The following is a 19,581-nucleotide window of genomic DNA, read 5'->3' on the forward strand; positions in this document are numbered from 1 at the left end:
GACCTGCCACCAACTACGGAAGCCTCCAGGGTTTCTTGGGTTCCTGCGCTATGGTAACCCGATGCTCGTTCCTACTTCCACCAGAAGCCTCCAGGGGTCCTCGCAAGTTGGCAACGACAAGCGCCCTAGATGGAATGCCCATTTATCCGATTTCGCGTCATCACACGAGATAGAGGATTATTTGGAAATAATACATCTTTACTAGTGAGTAGTTTTCTCTTTCTTCTTCAGTGACTGGCTGATGGCTTCATTGCTCAGTAATTGTGAATTGCAGCGAGCTGCTGCTTCCTTTTGTTTACCAACCATGAGCTTTCACTATGGACATTTAGATTCTTTTAGAGTTGGGCGTAGTAGCGCATGCCTTTAATCCCAAGACTCAGAAGGCAGAGGGAAGGAGATCTTTGCAACTTCAAGGACTGCCTGGTTTACGTGGCGAATTCCAGGTCAGCCAGGGCTACATACAGAATGAGACCCTGACTTAAAGAAAAGATGCCTATAGATTAGGAGGAAGAGGAGGATGCTTTACGGAGTTTTCTTCCAACCAACCAAGACTGGTGTCCACGCGCCCTCTAGTGGCCCCTACAGGACAGGCAGGGGCTCAGAACCAACAAATTGCAATGGGAAGAACCAAGATTAAGTACCCCACACTGAAAACCAGGCTGGCGATGGCATATGCCTCTAATCCCAGCACTAAGGAGGCAGAGGCAGCCTGTCTCTGAGGTCAAGGCCAGCCTGGTCTACAGAGCGAGCTCCCTGATGACCAAGGCTACACAAAGGAACACTATCTTATATTTTTGGTTGTGAGCCTAGCCTTTAACGGCTGAGCCATTTCTCCAGCCCGAGGAACCCTATCTTAAAACAAACCCAATCTGGCTGGTGGCGCACGCCTTTAATCCCAGCACTTGGGAGGCAGAGGCAGGCGATTTCTGAGTTCAAGGCCAGCCTGGTCTACAGAGTGAGTTCCAGGACAGCCAGGGCTACACAGAGAAACCCTGTCTCGAAAAACAAAAGAAACAAACAAACAAACAAACAAAAAAAACCAAAAACAAAAAGTCTTGAAAAAAAAACAAAACAAAAAAATCCCAGTAGATGTGGTGACTTAAGCCTTTTATCTCAGCACCCGCGGGGCAGAGGCTCCCCCCACCCCCACCCGCTTTTTGGCTTGTTTTTTCATTTTTCTTTTAATTTCTTCCAAGTTTTCTGCCTCCAGAATGCTGAGATTAAAGGTGTGCACAGAGATCTGCCTGCCTCTGCCTCCAGAATGCTGGGATTAAAAGTGTGTGCCACCACGCCCAGGTTGCTTGTTTTCCTTAATATACACACAATCTGAATACAAATTACTATAATTCTTTGAAAGTACTGCTTTTACTAGACTGCAGGCAGGGCATGGGATGGAGGAGCAGAAAGGTCTGAGAATAAACTGAAGTTTGAAGCTACTGGGCTACAGATCAAAACCCCATCAAGAGATGGGGGGGGGGGGTCAGCTATGGTGTAGATAAGGAAGATGAAGCAAATATCAAGGGTGAGGCTTGCAGGGCTACAGATACATGGCAATAGTGAAGTGCTTCCAGCATTAAGACCCTGGGTCCCCATCCCTAGCATCACAGAGCAATGTATGAAGCCTGGCTGGAACATAGCTCAGTGGTAGAGCACCTCTCAGTCTTAATGAAGGCCTGGTTTTCATCTTCAGCACAAAAAGGGGACACGAGTGACACACAGTTTCTAGTTCATTCACTAAGATGGGTGACAATGGGGTTTTCTTGAGACAGGAAATTTATCCCTTCAGGAAACTCTGGGAGGCAGTGACTGTGTGTGAGATCATGAACATGGGGCTGGACATTGCTGGAAAAAAAACAAGACAGTGTTTGCCAAGCACTTACAAATGGATGGGAAAGCAAGAAACAGACAAGCAAATAGAAGCAGAGACAGCTAGAGCCCTGCTTCATGCTAACGTGGAACATAAAAAAAATGATGTGACCAGTTCTGCAGAAGCTTTCAGGAAGAACTAACCTGAGTTAGAAGGTATTGGGGCTGGGAAGATTGGAGACTGTAAAAGCACATTTTACAAAAGGCAAAATAGCTGGTGCGGTGGACACGTCTACAATCCCAGCGTCTGGGAAGCAGAGGCAGAAAGATCTTGAGTTAGAGGACAGCCTGGGTTACACAGGAAAACCCCCTGCCAATTATGTTCATCAGGGAAAAAAATCCCAGGCTTCTAGTTCAAATCCCCAAATCCCCGCTTTTGTAGTCACAGGATTCAGTGCGCGCGAACACACACACACGTTTATGAGCATGTGGCTTTTTTTTTTTTTTAATGATTTTTGGGTGTTTTTGGTTTGGTTTTTTTTTGTTTTTTGAGACAGGGTTTCTCTGTATAGCCTTGGCTGTCCTGGAACTCACTCTGTAGACCAGGCTGGCCTCGAACTCAGAAATCCACCTGCCTCTGCCTCCCAAGTGCTGGGATTAAAGGTGTGCGCCACCACTGCCTGGCGAGCATGTGTGTTTTGTCTGCATGTATGTATATGCCTGATGCCCTCAGAAGTCTAAAGGTGATGTGGAAACCCTTGGAACTGGAGTCAACAGGTGGTTGTGAGTCACTATGTGGGTGCTGGGAACTGAACCTGGGTCTTCTTCTGCAAGAGCAGTGAGTGCTCTGACCCTCTGAGTAATCTTTCCAGCTCCTTCCCACTTTCTTTTTGTTGTTGTCAAGATGGAGGTCTCACTATAGCACTCTGGCTGGCCTTGAACTCAGAGATCCCCCTGCCTCTGCCTCCTGAGAGCCAGGATTAAAGGTGTGTACCACCACAGCTGACCCTTCATTTTTAAAAAATGATTATATGTGTTTATATGCCTGTGTGAGTATAGGCCACGTGTGTACAAATCCCTGGAGAAGCCAGAAGAGGGCACTGGGTCCCCTGGGTGGAGTTTCAGGCAGATGTGAGCTGCCTGCCTCATGTGGATGCTGAGAACTGAGCTCTGGTCCTCTGCAGCAATTACTCTGTCACTGAGCCATCTCTCCAGTGTCTTACCAGGATCCCAGAACACTATATACACACTCAAGTGTGTTAATCTCACGAATTCTGAGTCCCGAGTCAGGCTCACTTGTATCTAAATCTGGCTCTACAGTGGGTGACCCGTAGGCTCACCTGATTCACCTTTAGTTTCTCTCTAGAGCCCCACTTCTGTTCTGTAGTGGGGCTCTGAGGAATGAGATCAAGGAAAATGCCACCCTTGACCTGTGACACTCAGTATATGTTCATTAAAGTTTTAAAAAATAGCATTTGTTAAGTACAAGGGAAAACTGGAGGAAACTAAACTGTCTAGCTAAGGAGTCAAAGGTCCAACCACATGGTTGAGCAATCCTACGGAATTCAACAAGCTGAGGATTGACCCTAAAGCCAGGAAAGCACACTATTGCTGAGCGACGCCTTCAGCCCAGTGTTTTGTTAGTGCACTGGCCAAACTGGCCTTGAATTCACTCTGGCCCAGGCAGGCCTTGAGCTTTCTAACACCCTGCCTCAGTCAACTAAATAACCAGGATTATAGGCCTGAATCACCAGGCCTGGAGAGCAGTTAGGCACATATTCATGTCCCTTCCACTCCTGAAACTAGACATCTGGAAAATTAGTCCACTGCCCAGCGAGAACCACTATAATTTTCTGTTTGTAATAGCCATATATTCTGTGCTGCTATCAGTGACAGAAATCCTTAGATGAGCAATTTCAACAAGGCAGTTATCTGAGCATTGTGGGATTCCTAAGATATGGCACGGAGACCAGAAACAGGCTCCCTGCCTTTGTTCCCATTGAGTTCCAGTACTGAGAGTCTCTGTGTCCATAGAACACTCTGCCTCCAATTGTCAGGAAGGAAGCAAGCAGAGACATGTCCCTGGAAAGGAAGCCTACCACCTCCACCCCAGGAGGCTGAATTACAGCTAGATAGAGGCCTTTTGATATCTCATGCATATTATTAACAGTTAATGCATATTATTAACAGTTCACTTTCAGGGAACAGTGATGAAGAACAGTCTGTAAGAGTCCTGGCACCGGCTGGAGAGATGGCTCAGTGGTTAAGAGCACTGCCTGCTCTTTCAGAGGTCCTGAGCTCAATTCCCAGCAACCACATGGTGGCTCACAACCATCTGTAATGGGGTCTGATGCCTCTTCTGGTGTGTCTGAAGAGAGCAATGGTGGTAAACTCATATGCATTAAATAAATAAATAAATCTTAAAAAAAATAAAAACCTCTTTAAAAAAAAAAAAAAGAGTCCTGGCACAAATATTTTCCCACATATAAAAAATTAGATAGTCTTGCTGTGTAGCCCAAGCTAGCCTCAAGTTCATAAACCTACTGTCTCCCAAGTGCTGTGATTACAGGCAAGGTAATCTCATGGCCAAGTTTCCCTTAATAATTTCGATCCATGGTGGAGTCCACACAGCTTCACAGACTCTCAGGACTGTCTACAGTGTCTTCACTGTCAAGCTCTGTATGGGTTACAAGCCGTGGATTTTGTTAACGGAAAACAAGGAAGAATAGGTGTATGGGAATTACTAATGGTCTCTGTCACAAGAAGGTCAACTGGGATCACATGAGAGCCACAAAGACAGAAACCAGCAAGTGCTCATAATCTAAAGGCATCTCCCTTTATTCGGTTGAGATTGGATACATACTAGTGTGTTCAGACTCATTCATTAATGGGCATACAAGAGCTGAAAAACCTGGAAGCCATACTATATCATGGATTTTTTAAATGTTACCAAAGTCAAAGGAATGGCATATATTCTCACAAAAAAGGAGTCGTCATACTTCTGTGAAATCAGGCTACACATTAGTCAATTAATGGTTTTTTTAGTAGACAATGTTTAGAAAACTGGCTCATTATAATTTAAAATAAAAATTGTTCTTCCACACAAAGGTGCATTTCAGACAGTTTATAAGTAACATACAATAGTCAGCAACCAGCACAGGCCAGCAGAAACCGGAGAGAACCAGGGTTGAGGGCTCAGAACAGTCTATCTACACCAGGGCAGAGCAGTTACAACTCTAGTCTCATTTAGTGGTCTCAATATGAGAGAAAAAACAAAAGAACAAAAATATGGAGCTAACAGAAGAAAATCAAAGTTTCTTAAACTAGCTTAGAAATCCAAAAGTGTCAATCCTGAGATTCTCCACTAGAGCCCCACCCACTCTGGAAGCTCTTTTGTATTTTCCCTTAAAAACACAACAAACCAAAAACTTCCTAACAAAAGCCAACTGTCTACATTAAATTTAAGAATGTCTGCTGGTAAAAATCATCTGGATACACAAAGTGCTATTCTGAGGGGTTTTTTTGCAGCTGCCCAGAACACAAGCAACTCCTCAAGGAAAAGAAACACACACAAAAGGAAGCCACCTCAGGAGAAGACAGCAGCTAACAAAGAAAAACCCAGAAGGTGGCCATGCATAAGAAATGGTCATCAGATAAAGGGATATTAAGATATGTGGTGCTTTATAGGCATCTACTACCAAAACCAGGATTTCAACAGAACCAAATGCTGTAAAGATAAGGAAAGAGAAGCCAAGAAAGGCCAGTCCACATTCTAAAGAAAACCCTGAAGAAACTGGAAAAATGAACATGTCTAACCCACAGTCCCAGCCTGGACAAGTACACCAAAGAATGACCTACCCTGGCTCAGAAGGGACACATTAAAGATGTTTGCTGTGGCCTGGAATATGGTTCCAAGGAGCCAGAGACTTGGGCATCCCCTCTTAAGGCAATGTGTGAGTAAAATCATCTAATGCCACTATGTGGCACTCACAGAGGGTCAGAGCAACAGGGATCTAGAAGGCGCTAACGTAGCTAGATGATTACTCATTCTGAGTGATAACAGACTGTCTATTGCACAACACCATGTATATATGGTAAAACCACATGCATTCCGAACTTTTTCTTATAAGGACATTCATATTCGAGGATACAAATATCTTAGGTAGGTACTAACAGGAAAGAGAGCGTGAGGGAGGAAGACCAAGAACTAGAAAGATCTCACACTCAACAGATGCATGTGCTTGAATGTGGCTAGGTGTCCATGCCAGGAAGTATGTTCCAGACATTGGCTAGAGTGCTGGCAGAGTGGATACCTAAGGCTGAAGACACAACAATCATTAGCCTTTAAAAATTACACACTTTTCTACCTAGTCCTCAACTTCAGCATATATGTCACTGCCTGTTTATCTTGCAATCAAGTGTCCCCACCAGGAAATGTACCTCAAACTACATTCTCAGCCCCCAAATGAGAATGAAAGTCACTGTTGGCCCCAACTGTGGCACAAACCCCAGGCCTGGACACCCAAAGCAATGCTCATTGAGTTCAACACATTCAACACAGGCAGCGTCACAGAACAGATGAAGTAAAGGGCACTAGTGACCATGAAATGGCAGGGAAGCCAAGATCCCTTCCTTCTCCATGCCCCAGGGGCTGCCAAATACAGCACAAACATACACACAGCCACACAACTACCAAGTAGCCACCTGCTCAACACTACAGTCTACTAGAGGCAGGCCAAAGGTAATGCCTTGGTTTTGCCTCAATTTCATACATACGTCCTTAGCATATGCACAGTCCAGGGCTCAGTCCCCAGCACCAGAAATAAATAAGTAAATGAGTTCTAATTCAGTTTCTGTTAGCCCTTATTGGGCAAAAAATCATCATAATAAAAGTGGGAGCTATTGCCCCCATGTCTTGGCTCTGCATCTGAACATGGTGAAGTCTTCAGCCCCAGACTTCGATGAGATCTCCAGATTCCAGGCCCAGATCAGCAGGCAGCTCCTTGCCTGAAAGCTTTGTCCCATCAAAGAAAAACGTGAGCTTTTGTCCCGAGAGTCCCATGGCTTCCTCATATTGTGACATGAGGACCTTCAGAGGAGAATCCTGCAGAGACACAAAGAACACATGGGAAAATGTGAAAGGCAGGCTGGGAGAACCTACAGGGACAGACAGAATGTGAGACAGTGGCTAGAAGCAGTGGCGTGCACACGCGCGCGCACACACACACATTAAGTCCAATGTCCTAGTAAATTTATTTGCCAGCACCAAAACAAAAAAGTTAACTTTTAACCAAACATACAACCCATGCCTGAAATGACTGAACTTGTAGAGTGGAGGCAGATAGATCATAATTTTAGACCAGCTTGGGCTACCCAGTGAGTCTCAAGCTAACCTGGGCTACCCAGTGAGCTTCAGACCAGCATGGGATACATACAAAGTGAGTCCCCAGCCACCCTAGGTTACATAAAGAGACCCTGTCTGAAAATAAATTAAGCAAAACAAAACAAAAAACATGACAAAAGGAAGACAAGGGCACATCAGGAGATTGAGACCCCTGGAGGGGAAGGCAGGCTCCTCTCTGGGAACTAGTCACAGGTTCTTCAGGAACTATAGTGGCAACCGTGGAGAACAAGACTCCAAGATACAGAATATGGAATAAACAGATTCTTTAAGCTTCAATCACACCCTTCTGAAACAGAAGCATGGACAGAGTGAACACGGATTCTTAAGTAAGTTGTTACATGTGACTTATAAAAGTGTCATGGCTTGAACTGTGTGCCCCCAAATACACCCTGTCATGTACATGTGAATGAGGCCTTAATGCATTTAGGGCCTCTGCAGTTACAATCAAGGTAAGATGTGGTCACACCTTGTTCAGATGGCTAATCCATTATGATTTAGGTCTTCACAAGAAAAAACAGAGGGACATCAGGAATACACCAAGGAACTTTGGATGCTACCAAAGCTACAAAGAGAGGAAGAAGAGTCAATGTGGAGTGAGTCTAAAGAACTGTGAGAATCAACTTCTGTAACTCCAAGCCCACAAGTTGTGGTAAATGCATCCTACATTAAAAAATTAATTAATTGAAAGAAATCTCTGAAGGGGATAGGAACTCCACAGGAAGACCAACAGAGTCAATTAACCTGGACCCTTGGAGCTCTCAGAAACTGAACCACTAACCAAATGACATACATGGGCTGGACCTAGGCCTCCAGCATGTATGTCACAGATGTGCAGCTTGGTCTTCATGTGGGTCCCAAACAACTGGAGCGGGGCTCTCCTCATCTCAAAAGCTGCTGCCTGACGATGAGATATGTTCTAGCTGTGCTGCCTTGTCGGGCCTCAGTGTGGGAGGAAGTGACAAGCCTCCCAGAGACTTGCAGTGCCAGGGTGGAGGGATACCCAGGGGAAGCCCTACTCTCTCAGAGAATGGGAGGGGGATGGACTGAAGGATTCTGAGAGGGGGTGACTGGGAGGGGGACAGTTAGTAGGATATAAAGTGAATAAATAAACAAAACAAAGCATGTTCTTTAGATGTTTCCTGGGATGCTCTCAGCTGCTGTTTCAGCAACCTTGCAGCCTGCCTGAACTCAGTCATCATGGACTCTAACCTCTGGAACCATAGCCCAAAAATGATCCCTTCTATCTGTAAGTTGCCTTGGTCATAGTGGTGTATCACAGCAACAAAGAGTAACCAATGCAGAACAGTTTCTTTCTCTGCATGACCTAGGCTGGGTAGGCACCCAGTAACAGAGGGGCATTTGCAGCAAGTCAGGTTTAGGAACAGTCACATTGCTTGGCAACTGAGAAACTGACAGAAGACTGGCTAAGGGAAGGGGAGGGGCATGGGCAGCCCTTCTACTCACAGGAGATAGTGAAATCTCCAACATCTGGTGTTTCTCCTTCCCCTGCACCCGGAGCCGGAGCTCCTGGGACGTCTCTGGGGCCGCTGAAGAACTTGCTAGCACCACACAATCTGTGGAAAGCGGGATTGGAGATAACAGTAGTAGGAGCAGATCCTGCCTCTGGAACTTTGCCACCCATGGCAAAATTTCCACAAGGCCCCTCTTCCGTGCCTTCCACTCACCAATGATGTCAGCCACTCCAAGCTTTAGGGTCCTAGGTGTGGCAGTAGGAGACAGTTCTGTCTCTCCAGAGAGCAAAAGAATCCTGTCTGGGGACACCCCAAGATGATTGGCCATGTGATCCACCACATTCTGAAGGGGTTCCGACTAGAAGACAAACAAAGGAATCTTCCAGCCTGGAGATTCCACATCCCACCCCTGAGCCACCACCCCAAATATAAGTTTCTGGCCTGGGCTACTTGTGAGATTCTTCATATTTACCTGTGAAGCACTTGTCCTGGCATGTAGCACAGAGACATTAAATAGCTGGGGCTAAGGAGATGGTTCATTCAGAAAGTGGCTGGCGTGTAAGCAAAATCTGGCCTTGGATCTTTAGCACTACATGAAAAGCTAGGAATAACAGGTAGGACCCCACCCGGGATCCTTGTGCTGAAGGGGGGAGATGAAGAACTGTACCAACGAGCTCCAGGTTCAGGAAGAGCCCATCTCAAAACACCAACGGATACCAGATCCCATCCTCTGGCTTCTACAAGCACATGCATACACTCATATACACCCTCCACCCCATGCACTCAGGCACACACCCACAGGAACTTATCTATAAAGACAGTACACAGCCGGGTGGTGGTGGCGCACGCCTTTAATCCCAGCGCTTGGGAGGCAGAGGCAGGCGGATTTCTGAGTTCGAGGCCAGCCTGGTCTACAGAGTGAGTTCCAGGACAGCCAGGCTACAGAGAAACCCTGTCTCGAAAAACCAAAAAAAAAAAAAAAAAATAGACAGTACACGTATGCACGCATACACCAAATAAATAAATAAATAGACAGATAAATAGATAAATAAATAAATAGTGCAGCCATGGATTTGTGGATTAGAAGGTAAAAGGGAATAGGAGGTACGGTCTCATACATACTCCAGACACTGCTACCACTTTTTTCCTTATAATCAGACATCTAGGCCTTTGAGGAACTCTCCCATTACAAAGTTTGGTAAACTCATTGTTTTCTCTCAGTGCTAGAGATGGACCCTCATGTACGCTATGCCAAGTTCTCTGTCACTAAAGCACAACTCCAACCACTCGTCTATGGTAGAAGTACACTATAGAGGCCAAGGCACACCCGTTTGCAAGCCTGGGCTTAGCTGCTTGCCCATCCTGGGTTCATTTCTGCAAGCCCTCTTGAACTGATCTTCCTATACAAATATCAACCTTTGCCAGAAAGTTGGGGGAGCTCAGGAATTATTGTGTGCTGTCTGCCATGTCCAAGGCAGTAAGACCATAAGAGAGAAGCACAAGGCCCAGGAAGGAGAGATGCAGAACACTCAGCCTAGAGGATTCTCTTAAAAAAAAAAAAAAAAAAAAAAAAGCTTCAGGTGTTGGGGAGAATTGTTCAGTGGTTACAAGCACCTGCTGCTCTTCCAGAGGGTCTGATTTTAGTTACCAGCACCCATATAAGGCAGCTCACAACTGTCTGTAACTCTAGCATGTGGGAATTCAATGCTTCAACTTCTACAGGTACTTGTACTCATGAGCACATACCCAAATGTAGACACACACCTAGACATAATTTTTGCTGGGGGTGGGAGGAGGCTGTTTGTCAAGACAAGGTTTCTTTGTGTAGCTCTGGATGTCCTGGAACTAGTTCTGTAGACCAGGCTGGTCTCAAACTCAAGAGATCCACTTGCCTCTGTACTGGGATTAAGGATGGATATATATATATATACACACACATACACACACCAGTGCCACCTGGTAACACCCAGACATAATTAAAAAATAAACCTTAAAAAAAAAAAAAAATCTTCCGTGTGGTGACTTAAATGGGTTTGGCCCCCACAGACTCATGTGTTTGCATGTATGCCCATAGGGAATGGCACTATATGGAGGTGTGGCCTTGTTTGAGGAAGTGCATCACTATGTAGATGTATATGGGTATGAGATGGGCTATGTAGATGGGCTATGAGGTCTCCTATGCTCAGTCTCTGCCCAGTGTGGAAGATGTAGAACTCTGAGCTCCTCCAGCACCATGTCTGCCTGCATGCTGCCATGCTTCCTGCCATGACAATAATGGACTGAACTTCTGAAAGTGTAACCCAGACCCAATTAAATGTTTTCTTTTATAAGAGTTGTCTTGGTCACGGTCTCTTTCTAGTATTAAAACCCTAACTAAGACATTCATAAAGATACCATGTATTTTTGTGTATGTGTTTGTTTTTTCAAATATGGTATAGCTATATAGTTCATGGTGGTTTCAAATTCTAGATCCTCATGCCTTCCCCTCCCATGTGCTGAGATTATAAATATGTGCTATCCATTATACCTGGCCTGAAGATGATATGCCTAAGAAGCCTTGAAAAATAGGTAAATTTTGCCAAAAAGAGCTAAGAATGAGAAAAAATATAGACAAATGGAACACCAAGTGCCAAAACATGGCGAGATGAAAAAGGTGGGTGCCCTCCCCACCCCCAGCATGGTTGGAAGGAAGATGGGGTTCCTCCTGCTAGTATATTACCATTTCAATACCCGTCTCTCCAAAGAAAGATATTGATCCTGCCCAAGCTGGTTCCAAGTACTCACTGTTCTGACAGGCAATCTGACCAGGTCAGCCCGGCACCGGATCTTGAGTGTAAAAAGTCGAGGGCTTTGTGGCGAGACAGGCCCTTCCACTAGGACCACCTCATCATCTATGTTCTGAAGGGCTGGCCTCTGGTGTTGCTTGGGGCTCAGGCAGGACCGGAGATCTTGGAGACGCTTGTTCACTTCCCTGGGTATAGACAAGACATTGGGACAACTGAGGTTGAAGATCCTCTCAAACTGCCCTTCTTCACCACAGCCAAAGTCCCCAACCCAGCACCTTAACTTCTGGAGCGCCTCGGTATGCTTTCTGCTTTTGTTCCTTGGTGAAGGCTGGGGCAAAGGAAAGATGTCCTGGTCCCTACAGAAAGAAGAGAAGGGCAGGATGGCAGCAAAGGAGAGATTCAGCACGTTTCCCTCCATGGGCTGGAGGCTTCCAGGAACATGACTGAGTGGAGAATCTATAGAGGAAAACCTTCCAGCAGCAGCAGCACATGTGTAGTAAGAGACATTGTTTTTGTATGTTCATGACCCCAAAATGAGGAATGCAAAATCTTACTTTAGGAAAATGTCAAGTACTCAACAGACACCAGGCACTAACTTAATATTCAGCTACTCAACAATTCTCAAGTGCATGATCAGCCCCATTTTACAGATAAGGAACAAGAAGCAGAGTGGGCAGGGATAGCTGGTGGAGACTGAATCACACCCCACATTCCATCACCATTCCTAAGGATGGTCTAGAAGGTCCTGGTATCACCCTCCAGGACAAGTTGCCCTCCTCTACATCTGAGCCTCATCATTAGCCCCTTCTCCTTGACCTTCTGGAAGCCACCCAAGTCCTGTCTCGTCAGCCTATCTTTCCAGTGCCCTTCCTGCCCCTAGAGCCCTAATGCCCTAGCCTCACTCACGCAAATTCTTCCACCTTCTTTTCTTCTTTCTCTTGCTTCTTCCTCAGCTTCTTTTTCCAGGGAGAAGAACCTGGAGACAGGGCATCCTCAGAGAGAGGACTGCCAGAATCTGTCAGATCTGCCTCTAGGAGCAGAGAAGAGAGAGGAAAGGGTTAGCTAAAAGATAACCAGGTTGGGGAGGCCAAGAAGAAACAAGTCAAAGGCTTTAGGAAGAGGCAGGAGGCCAGGAGTGGTGGCACGTGCAAATCAGAGTGCTGAAGAGGCTAAGCCAGAGGTCAGGAGTTGGAGACCAGCATGGACCACAATCTGGAGTTTTTGTTCTTCTGAGTTTTGTTCTAAAAGTGGGTAGACCAGAGGTGCTAGCAGTGTATTTCAGTGATAAAGCACATGTTTAGTATCCAGAGGCCCTAAAAATTGAGTTCAATCCCCACTAACAAAAGGAGGGGATGCTAAAAGATAGGAGGCACACACACAGCAGTTTGAACATACATGTACACATGTATAAGGGCATGTCTGAGTGTGTATGTGTACATGTGAAGACCAGAAGTCAACCTCAAGTGTCATTCCTCAGGCACCGTGCATCTGGTTAGACCAGGCTGGCTGGCCAGCAAGCCCTAGGCATCCACCTGTCTCCAGCTCTCCAGTACTGGGATTTTCAGCGTTGCCACCATGCTCAGCCCCTATGTAGTACTTTCCAGTATTAGACAGGTATATATATGAAGGTGTTTTAATTGTTTACTTATTTACTATGCTTTAAAAAAAAAAATCACGTGTCTGTGAGCGATGAATCCAGCATGTAGAAATCAGAGAGCAACTCTTGGCAGTTGGCTCTTTCCTTCCGCTGTAGATTCTTGGGACTAAGTGAGGTTTTCATGCTTGCTCAGCAAGCTCTTGCACAAACAGAGCCATCTCCCCGTCCCGATGCATTATTTTTCATTACAACATTCCCTGGAACTTAAGTTTCTTTACGTGGCTCAGGGTGGGCATGCTCATCATTCAGTTCTCCACACTTCGAGATAGAGATGGAACAAGGGGAGCTACGACAGGAAACCCTACATGCTCATTCTCAGTCACAGACAAGTTTGCCTCCAGGTGTCTGAAGGTGATTTTGGCTGTCACAACACAGAGGAGCAGAGGTTAAGAGACACTGTCCTAACTAAATATAGCAGCTGCTGTAGGGCTGAGATCCTGTTTTTTTTTTTTTTAAGATGTATTTACTGGAGAGATGGAGACATTGTTTATGCCAGAGCATACTTGTTGGGGTCAGGACAACTTTCTCTCTTTTTACCCTGTTTCTGAGTCAGTATCTCCCCTGTTATTTCTGCCACTGGGTTTGTGAGCTTCCAGCAGTCTCTTCCTGTACCCAGTATGAATGTGTCCCCACCCCATCCAGCTTCTTATGTAGGTGTCAGGTTCCAGGCTTATATGGCAAGTGCTTTTACCCACTGGACCATCTCCCCAACTCCAAGTCTATATTTTCACAAACCTTCCTGAGATACCCTGCACTTCTGGACATCAAGGACACAGATATTCATTTTATGTATATGACGAGCATACTGTAGCTGTCTTCAGACACACCAGAAGAGGGCATCAGATCCCATTACAGATGGTTGTGAGCCACCATGTTGCTGAGAATTGAACTCAAGACCTTTGGAAGAGCAGTCAGTGCTTTTAACCACTGAGCCATTCATTACTCCAGCCATCAAGGACACAGGTATCTTTTATGTCACACTTCTACATACCAGGTGCTATCCTACCAATATACATTTGCCTATGTACATGGCAAATAAAATACACATAAAATTCCTTTAGTTCTCACCAAAAATCATTTAAGATCTATCCACTATTATCTCCATTTTCCTCATGAGGAAGACTTGCCCAAAGTCAAACCCTTATGAAGGATTCAAATACAGTCCATATGACTCCTGAGCCTGCTCTTAATCAGCCTACCACACTCCCTCACCTAACAGAAGTCTTAGTTCAAGGTCTTTGCAGACTGTGTCACTCCCCTATTAGCCTTGACTCTTAGTCTCTGGCCTTATTACAGGGTTTGCAAAAACTTATCAGTAGAGAAGAATAGAGAATAGGCAGTCCTGATAAAAGTCAAAGAACAGTCTTCTGGCTCCAGAGTGCTCCCAAGGAATGCAACCCTGTAGAAGTGCTGGTGTAACAAGATGTCACAAAGTCTCAGCACTCCCTTCACCCCTATTATGATAACACAGATCAGAATGGCAAGGGGAGGAACCTCAAAAACTGACATATCCTTATGTCCATTAGGACCTGAAGGGGGAAAGAGGTCGACATGGCTGTAAGTAGGTTCCTGTGTGTGACTTGATGAATGAGCCAGCCCCTTTCTAGACCATGGCTTTCCCCTAGCTTAGATGCAGGAGTCCATTTTCCCAATGCTTAGAATCAAAAATGTGTGTCAACTGGACAGCACTTGATCACTATCTCCAGACCCTAGATACCACTGAAGCACAGAAACAGAGAGAGAGAGAGCACATCACTAACTGCAGAGATGTAAACTCTAGGAAGTCTCAGAGAAGCCAGTGCAGGACACTCCCTACAAGCCCACTCTTACCATCTTCAGGCTCAGAGGAGCAAAGTTTCAAGAGGGATGAGTTATCTGGAATGAGGTTGAGGCTGCTCTGTACCTACAAAAACAAAAGGGGGAGAGGAGGTGGGTCTCACATCCTGCCAACTCTGCTCAAGACAGGAATGGTTCTTCCCCCGATTCTAACACCTGTCTTCACTAAGGACTCCAGTCCCTGAAGGGCATGGCATCTAGGAGGCCAGCTTCCTCATGATCCAGTACCCTCCTCCCACCCTGTTTCCCTAGGGCACTCTGAGGGTGCAGGTTTAGTTACTCCTTCTAAACTACTTTGCTAGCCCCAGCCATATGCCTCACCCTAATATCTAAGGACCCTCCTGTGTTCCTGGAAACACCTAGTCCTTTGTAAATCCCCATCCCACCCCCAATAAATATCCAACTCTCCGGTTTCCTCCAACCTCAAAATCCAGCATGCACCAAATACCAGTTCCCGGTCCTTCCGGATCCTCTCTGGTACCTAGACCCTCAAGCCTCCCTCAATCTCCCTAGCATCCCTCTGCCCGAAGATACAAGCCCGGATAACTCCATACATCTAACATTAACTCCCTCGTATCCCCAATCTTCAAGTATCCATCACACACACACACACACACGCACGCGCACACACACACGCACGCGCACACACACACACACACTCACTCACTCACTCACGCACGCACGCAAACACTCACGCACTGCCCCAAGCCAAACCCACCACGCCAGTATTAGCACTCCCTCAGCAACCCTCCTTGGGGACCTTGCTGCACCTTCCCGGAGTACACAGGAACAACCGGCGCCTCTCCAGGATCCAGCAGCAGCCGCCGCCGCCGCCGTCGGACCAAAGTACGCGGGGCTCCTGCAGGCCTCTCGGCCGCCCCTTCACTGTCACTATCGCTATCCTGCTCAGGTGCGGCTGGCGCGGGGAGGCGGGCGACCGGCACCTCAACTGGGTCCGCGACGACTTCCAGGATCTCTTCGTCGCTGTCACTGACCAAGTCCACAAGCACGGTGTCTGGAATGAGCCTAGTTGGAGAGTGCGGAGCGCGAGGACACCGGCCACCGCGGGACGTCGGACCACGTCTCCTCAGAGGTTCCGCCATCTCCCACACAGCTTCCACAAACACCGGCCTCTACACAGTCGCCGGATCCCCCACATCAGCGTCTGTACCTTTCATTGGACGAACTGCCTGCCGGTCATCACCTCTTCCCGCCCATACGCTCTGGATCCGCCTGTCCACCTCCTCATTGGTCAATTTACCTGTCTATCATCTACCCTCCACTAAAACAAAGGCGCCAAAGATTCCAATCCCTTTGGTACAATCAAAAAAGGGTTTCGATTCTGTACAGTTCTCCCATTGGCCAAATTTCCTTCTGACTCAGCCTTCCGCAGGACCCGCCCATTAGAAAAACCCATTTTCCTGGTTGGTAAAAAAAAAAAAAAAAAAAGACTGGTGCATCCTGGGAATTGTAGTCCGCATACTCAGAAGTCACAGGAAAAGCCTTGTGGGACAGACATTAGAAGCTGAAGACCTTGGCCTATGGACTCCTTTTGTGTCCTCAACCTCTGTGTGGCAGGAGTTCCATTCAATACTAAACACTTTCATGCATGTCACGTCGGATATCCTCTACAAACACAATATCAACACAACATATATCATAGCACAGCACAACTCAGAAACACTTTTAAGACAATTACAAATTAAAATAAGAGGCTTACTTCTCCCTGATGCAAAGAGGCTTCCTTCGGGCCCCTCTTTTCTGACCATTGAAATATGAATGCTTCTTGATTTACAGCAGGTTACTCTTGATAAAGGCCTTGCATTTACTACACCTAGCCTACAGAAGCCTGGGGTTCATGCTCGTGATTGTAGACAGACTGGGAGCTTCGGCTCGAGGGTTCTGGCTATGCACACTTAGCTAGCTTGGGAAAAGATACAACTTCAAAACTCAGAAGGGTCTGAATTCAGAGAGGTCTACAGAGTGAGTCCCAGGACAGCCAGCACTACACAGAGAAAGTCCCCCGTCTCAACTGCCCCCCCCCCAATTAAATTGGGGAAACCAGATCCAAGAACTTATCAGACAGGCCAGACCAGGTGTAACTCCCTCGTATGGAGCCCATAAAGTGATGGACATCTACTGTAGCTTCCAGTAGCTACAGTCAACCAGATTCACCAGAAAGAGAGGCTGGGAATGGGAGAAGGGACAGGAGGGCGGGAAGAGATGAAGCCAGGACAAAGTTCTCTGATTGAGGCTTAAGGTTTATTGTTTGACTTTCAAATAAAAAGGGGGAACCCCCCCACACACAAGAAGAGTCTCTTCTTCACTTCAGCACTGCAGAGTGAGTGAGGGGTATGCATCCTTAATGCCCTACCGGAGGTGTTTCACTGAAGCTCAGCAGGCAGTCTATTCATCTCCACTCCAGTGGCAGACTGTAGGTCTCCCAGGCTGGCTCACTTCCTAGGTCCTATTGTTGTTTGGTCTATTTTGGTAAACAGCTCTTTCCGCTCTCTGGAGGCTGGGGGAAGGGCTCAACCTTCCACTGAGATGATTATGTCTTCACACTAACCTATCACCTGATACCTGTTGGGTACATCATAGACTGATAAGCAAAGGGTTCTTTGACTTTCTCTGAAGCTTCAATTTCTCTCAGTTTCCCACTGTTGCCCTTGCCTACTCACCTGCCTACCCCTACACCTGTTCTCCTGTCCCAACCTGGATTTGAAGCCACCGTTTTCTGCTCTTGAACCCTGGTTCCAGGAGCTTCCTCCTATCACTGGCCTGATTAGTTATCAATACAGACTCTTATCAGCTCACTTGTGAGACCTTTTGAACTCTGATGCAGCCTTTTGTGTTTATTCTGTAAATCGTATATGTGCCGGGAGATATAATTTATTGTATCTTGTGTCATGAGAGAGTTAATATTAGTAATTATGATTGAGATAAAAGAGCATGCATTCACCTTGGCGGGATAACTAAAATAGGTGGATTTTATGTGACAAATTGCTGGGAAATGACATGGGAAGTAGAGGCAAGCCATACGAGATCTTGAGTAAATGCTTTTATCTTACATCTCCTGTTTACTCGTTGTATTTCTTGTCCATCGTTCCTTATTTCCTTCATCCCATCCACCTTTCCTACCTTGACATAGTCTTGATATTTAGCCTAAGTTGGTCTTGAACTCATGATTCTTCTGCTTGATTTCCCTTGTGCTGGGATTACAGACATGTGTTACCTGGCCTTATTGTTGAGAGTCCTAATGTGCATTTCTTCTACAGAGGATGATTCTTCAGAGCTGCACCCGTACTCCAACTGGAAGCTATCAGCTATGGAGAACTTCACTTCAGCATCATTATTACAATTTTTAAGAGTTCTCTTGCCGGGCTGTGGTGGCACACGCCTTTAATCCCAGCACTTGGGAGGCAAAGGCAGGCGGATTTCTGGGTTCGAGGCAAGCCTGGTCTACAGAGTGAGTTCCAGGACAGCCAGGGTTACACAGAGAAACCCTGTCTCAAAAAAAAACAAAAAACAAAAAAACAAAACAAAAAAAAAAGTTCTCTTTAATGGTTTCCTGTCTAAGCTGTTATTTTGTGGGAGAGGAAAGGAGTTATCATGCAAGCATTCTGTGTCTCTCTCTTTCTCAACTGTGAGTCAGGGCGCTGGAGAAATGGCTCAGCTGTTAAAGGCCCTGTCCTTCCAAAGGACCCAGGTTCAATTCCCAGCACCCACTTGGCAGTTCACAACTGTTTGTAATTCCAGTTCCAAGGGTTCTGATGCCTTCATACTAATGCACATAAAATATTTATTTATTTCATATTTGTGAGTACACCATTGCTCTCTTCAGACACACCAGAAGAGGACATCAGACCCCATTACAGATGGTTGTGAGCTACCATGTGGTTGCTGGGAATTGAACTCAGGACCTCTGGAAGAGCAGTCAGTGCTTTTAACCACTGAGCCATCTCTCCAGCCTGGAGTGTTTCTTTGTTGATGTGGGCTTTGAGGTCTAGGAATGGAACTCCAGGTTTCACCCATGTTAAACAAGTACTACAACACTGGGTCACACCCCCAGCCTTTTTTTTTTTTTTTAATAATTGAGCTCAAAAGTAAGAAGAATCTTCATGATGACAGAAATAAAGATCAAAGCCACTGTAATTGGTAAGTGAAGAAATGTATGGTCAAGCAGTTCATGGACTGAAGTTTGAATACCTACTGCCTGGAGACAGCGGTCCGGACTGACAAAGAATTGCCTCTTTTCTGGACATAGACAATGAAGAAAAATCCTTCCCAGAGCCCTGGTGTTAAACATGGGAGTTGAGGCCATCATAGTGCAGACTGAGGAAGTCTCTCAGTTGATAGTGTTTACTAACATACAGGATACTGTGTTCCATCCACAGTACCACGTGAACCAGCGCAGTGGCACACACCACCAATTCCACAACTCAGGAGGTACAAACAGGAAGATCAAAAGCCCAAGGTCATCCTAAGCTAGAGAGAGAGCTGGAAGCCAGACTGGTATACGTGAGAACTTGTCTCAAAAAAAAAAAAAAAAAAAAGATAAACTATACATTATAGGGACTGAAAAGCAGCAGTTAGGAGCACTTGCAGCTCTTACAGAGA

At 46.0% G+C, this 19,581-nt stretch overlaps 1 protein-coding gene and 1 long non-coding RNA gene across 3 annotated transcripts; one reads left to right on the top strand and one right to left on the bottom strand.

Moving 5' to 3' along the window:
- Positions 1-18: 18 nt before the first annotated feature.
- LOC143443936 (uncharacterized) lies at positions 19-5,248 on the top strand. The gene is made up of 2 exons (XR_013113388.1): positions 19-204; positions 3,997-5,248. It is a non-coding gene; the product is annotated as an uncharacterized LOC143443936 (long non-coding RNA).
- Nfatc2ip (nuclear factor of activated T cells 2 interacting protein) lies at positions 4,621-16,255 on the bottom strand. 2 transcript variants are annotated; one of them, XM_034521893.2, is made up of 8 exons: positions 15,732-16,235; positions 14,956-15,028; positions 12,375-12,498; positions 11,744-11,824; positions 11,467-11,653; positions 8,896-9,040; positions 8,675-8,784; positions 4,621-6,910 (listed from the first exon to the last, which is right to left on the bottom strand). In XM_034521893.2, exons 1-8 carry the CDS (start codon positions 16,062-16,064, stop codon positions 6,752-6,754), a joined length of 1,212 nt encoding a protein of 403 aa, XP_034377784.1. In that variant the 5' UTR covers positions 16,065-16,235; the 3' UTR covers positions 4,621-6,751. The 2 variants fall into 2 exon arrangements, with proteins under 2 accessions (XP_034377784.1, XP_076798522.1); XM_076942407.1 differs by lacking the exons at positions 8,675-8,784; positions 8,896-9,040 and having other exon boundaries at positions 15,732-16,255.
- Positions 16,256-19,581: the final 3,326 nt, after the last annotated feature.

This window comes from Arvicanthis niloticus, chromosome 1 (genome assembly GCF_011762505.2).
Source record: "Arvicanthis niloticus isolate mArvNil1 chromosome 1, mArvNil1.pat.X, whole genome shotgun sequence".
In the NCBI taxonomy this organism is placed as follows: domain Eukaryota; kingdom Metazoa; phylum Chordata; class Mammalia; order Rodentia; family Muridae; genus Arvicanthis; species Arvicanthis niloticus.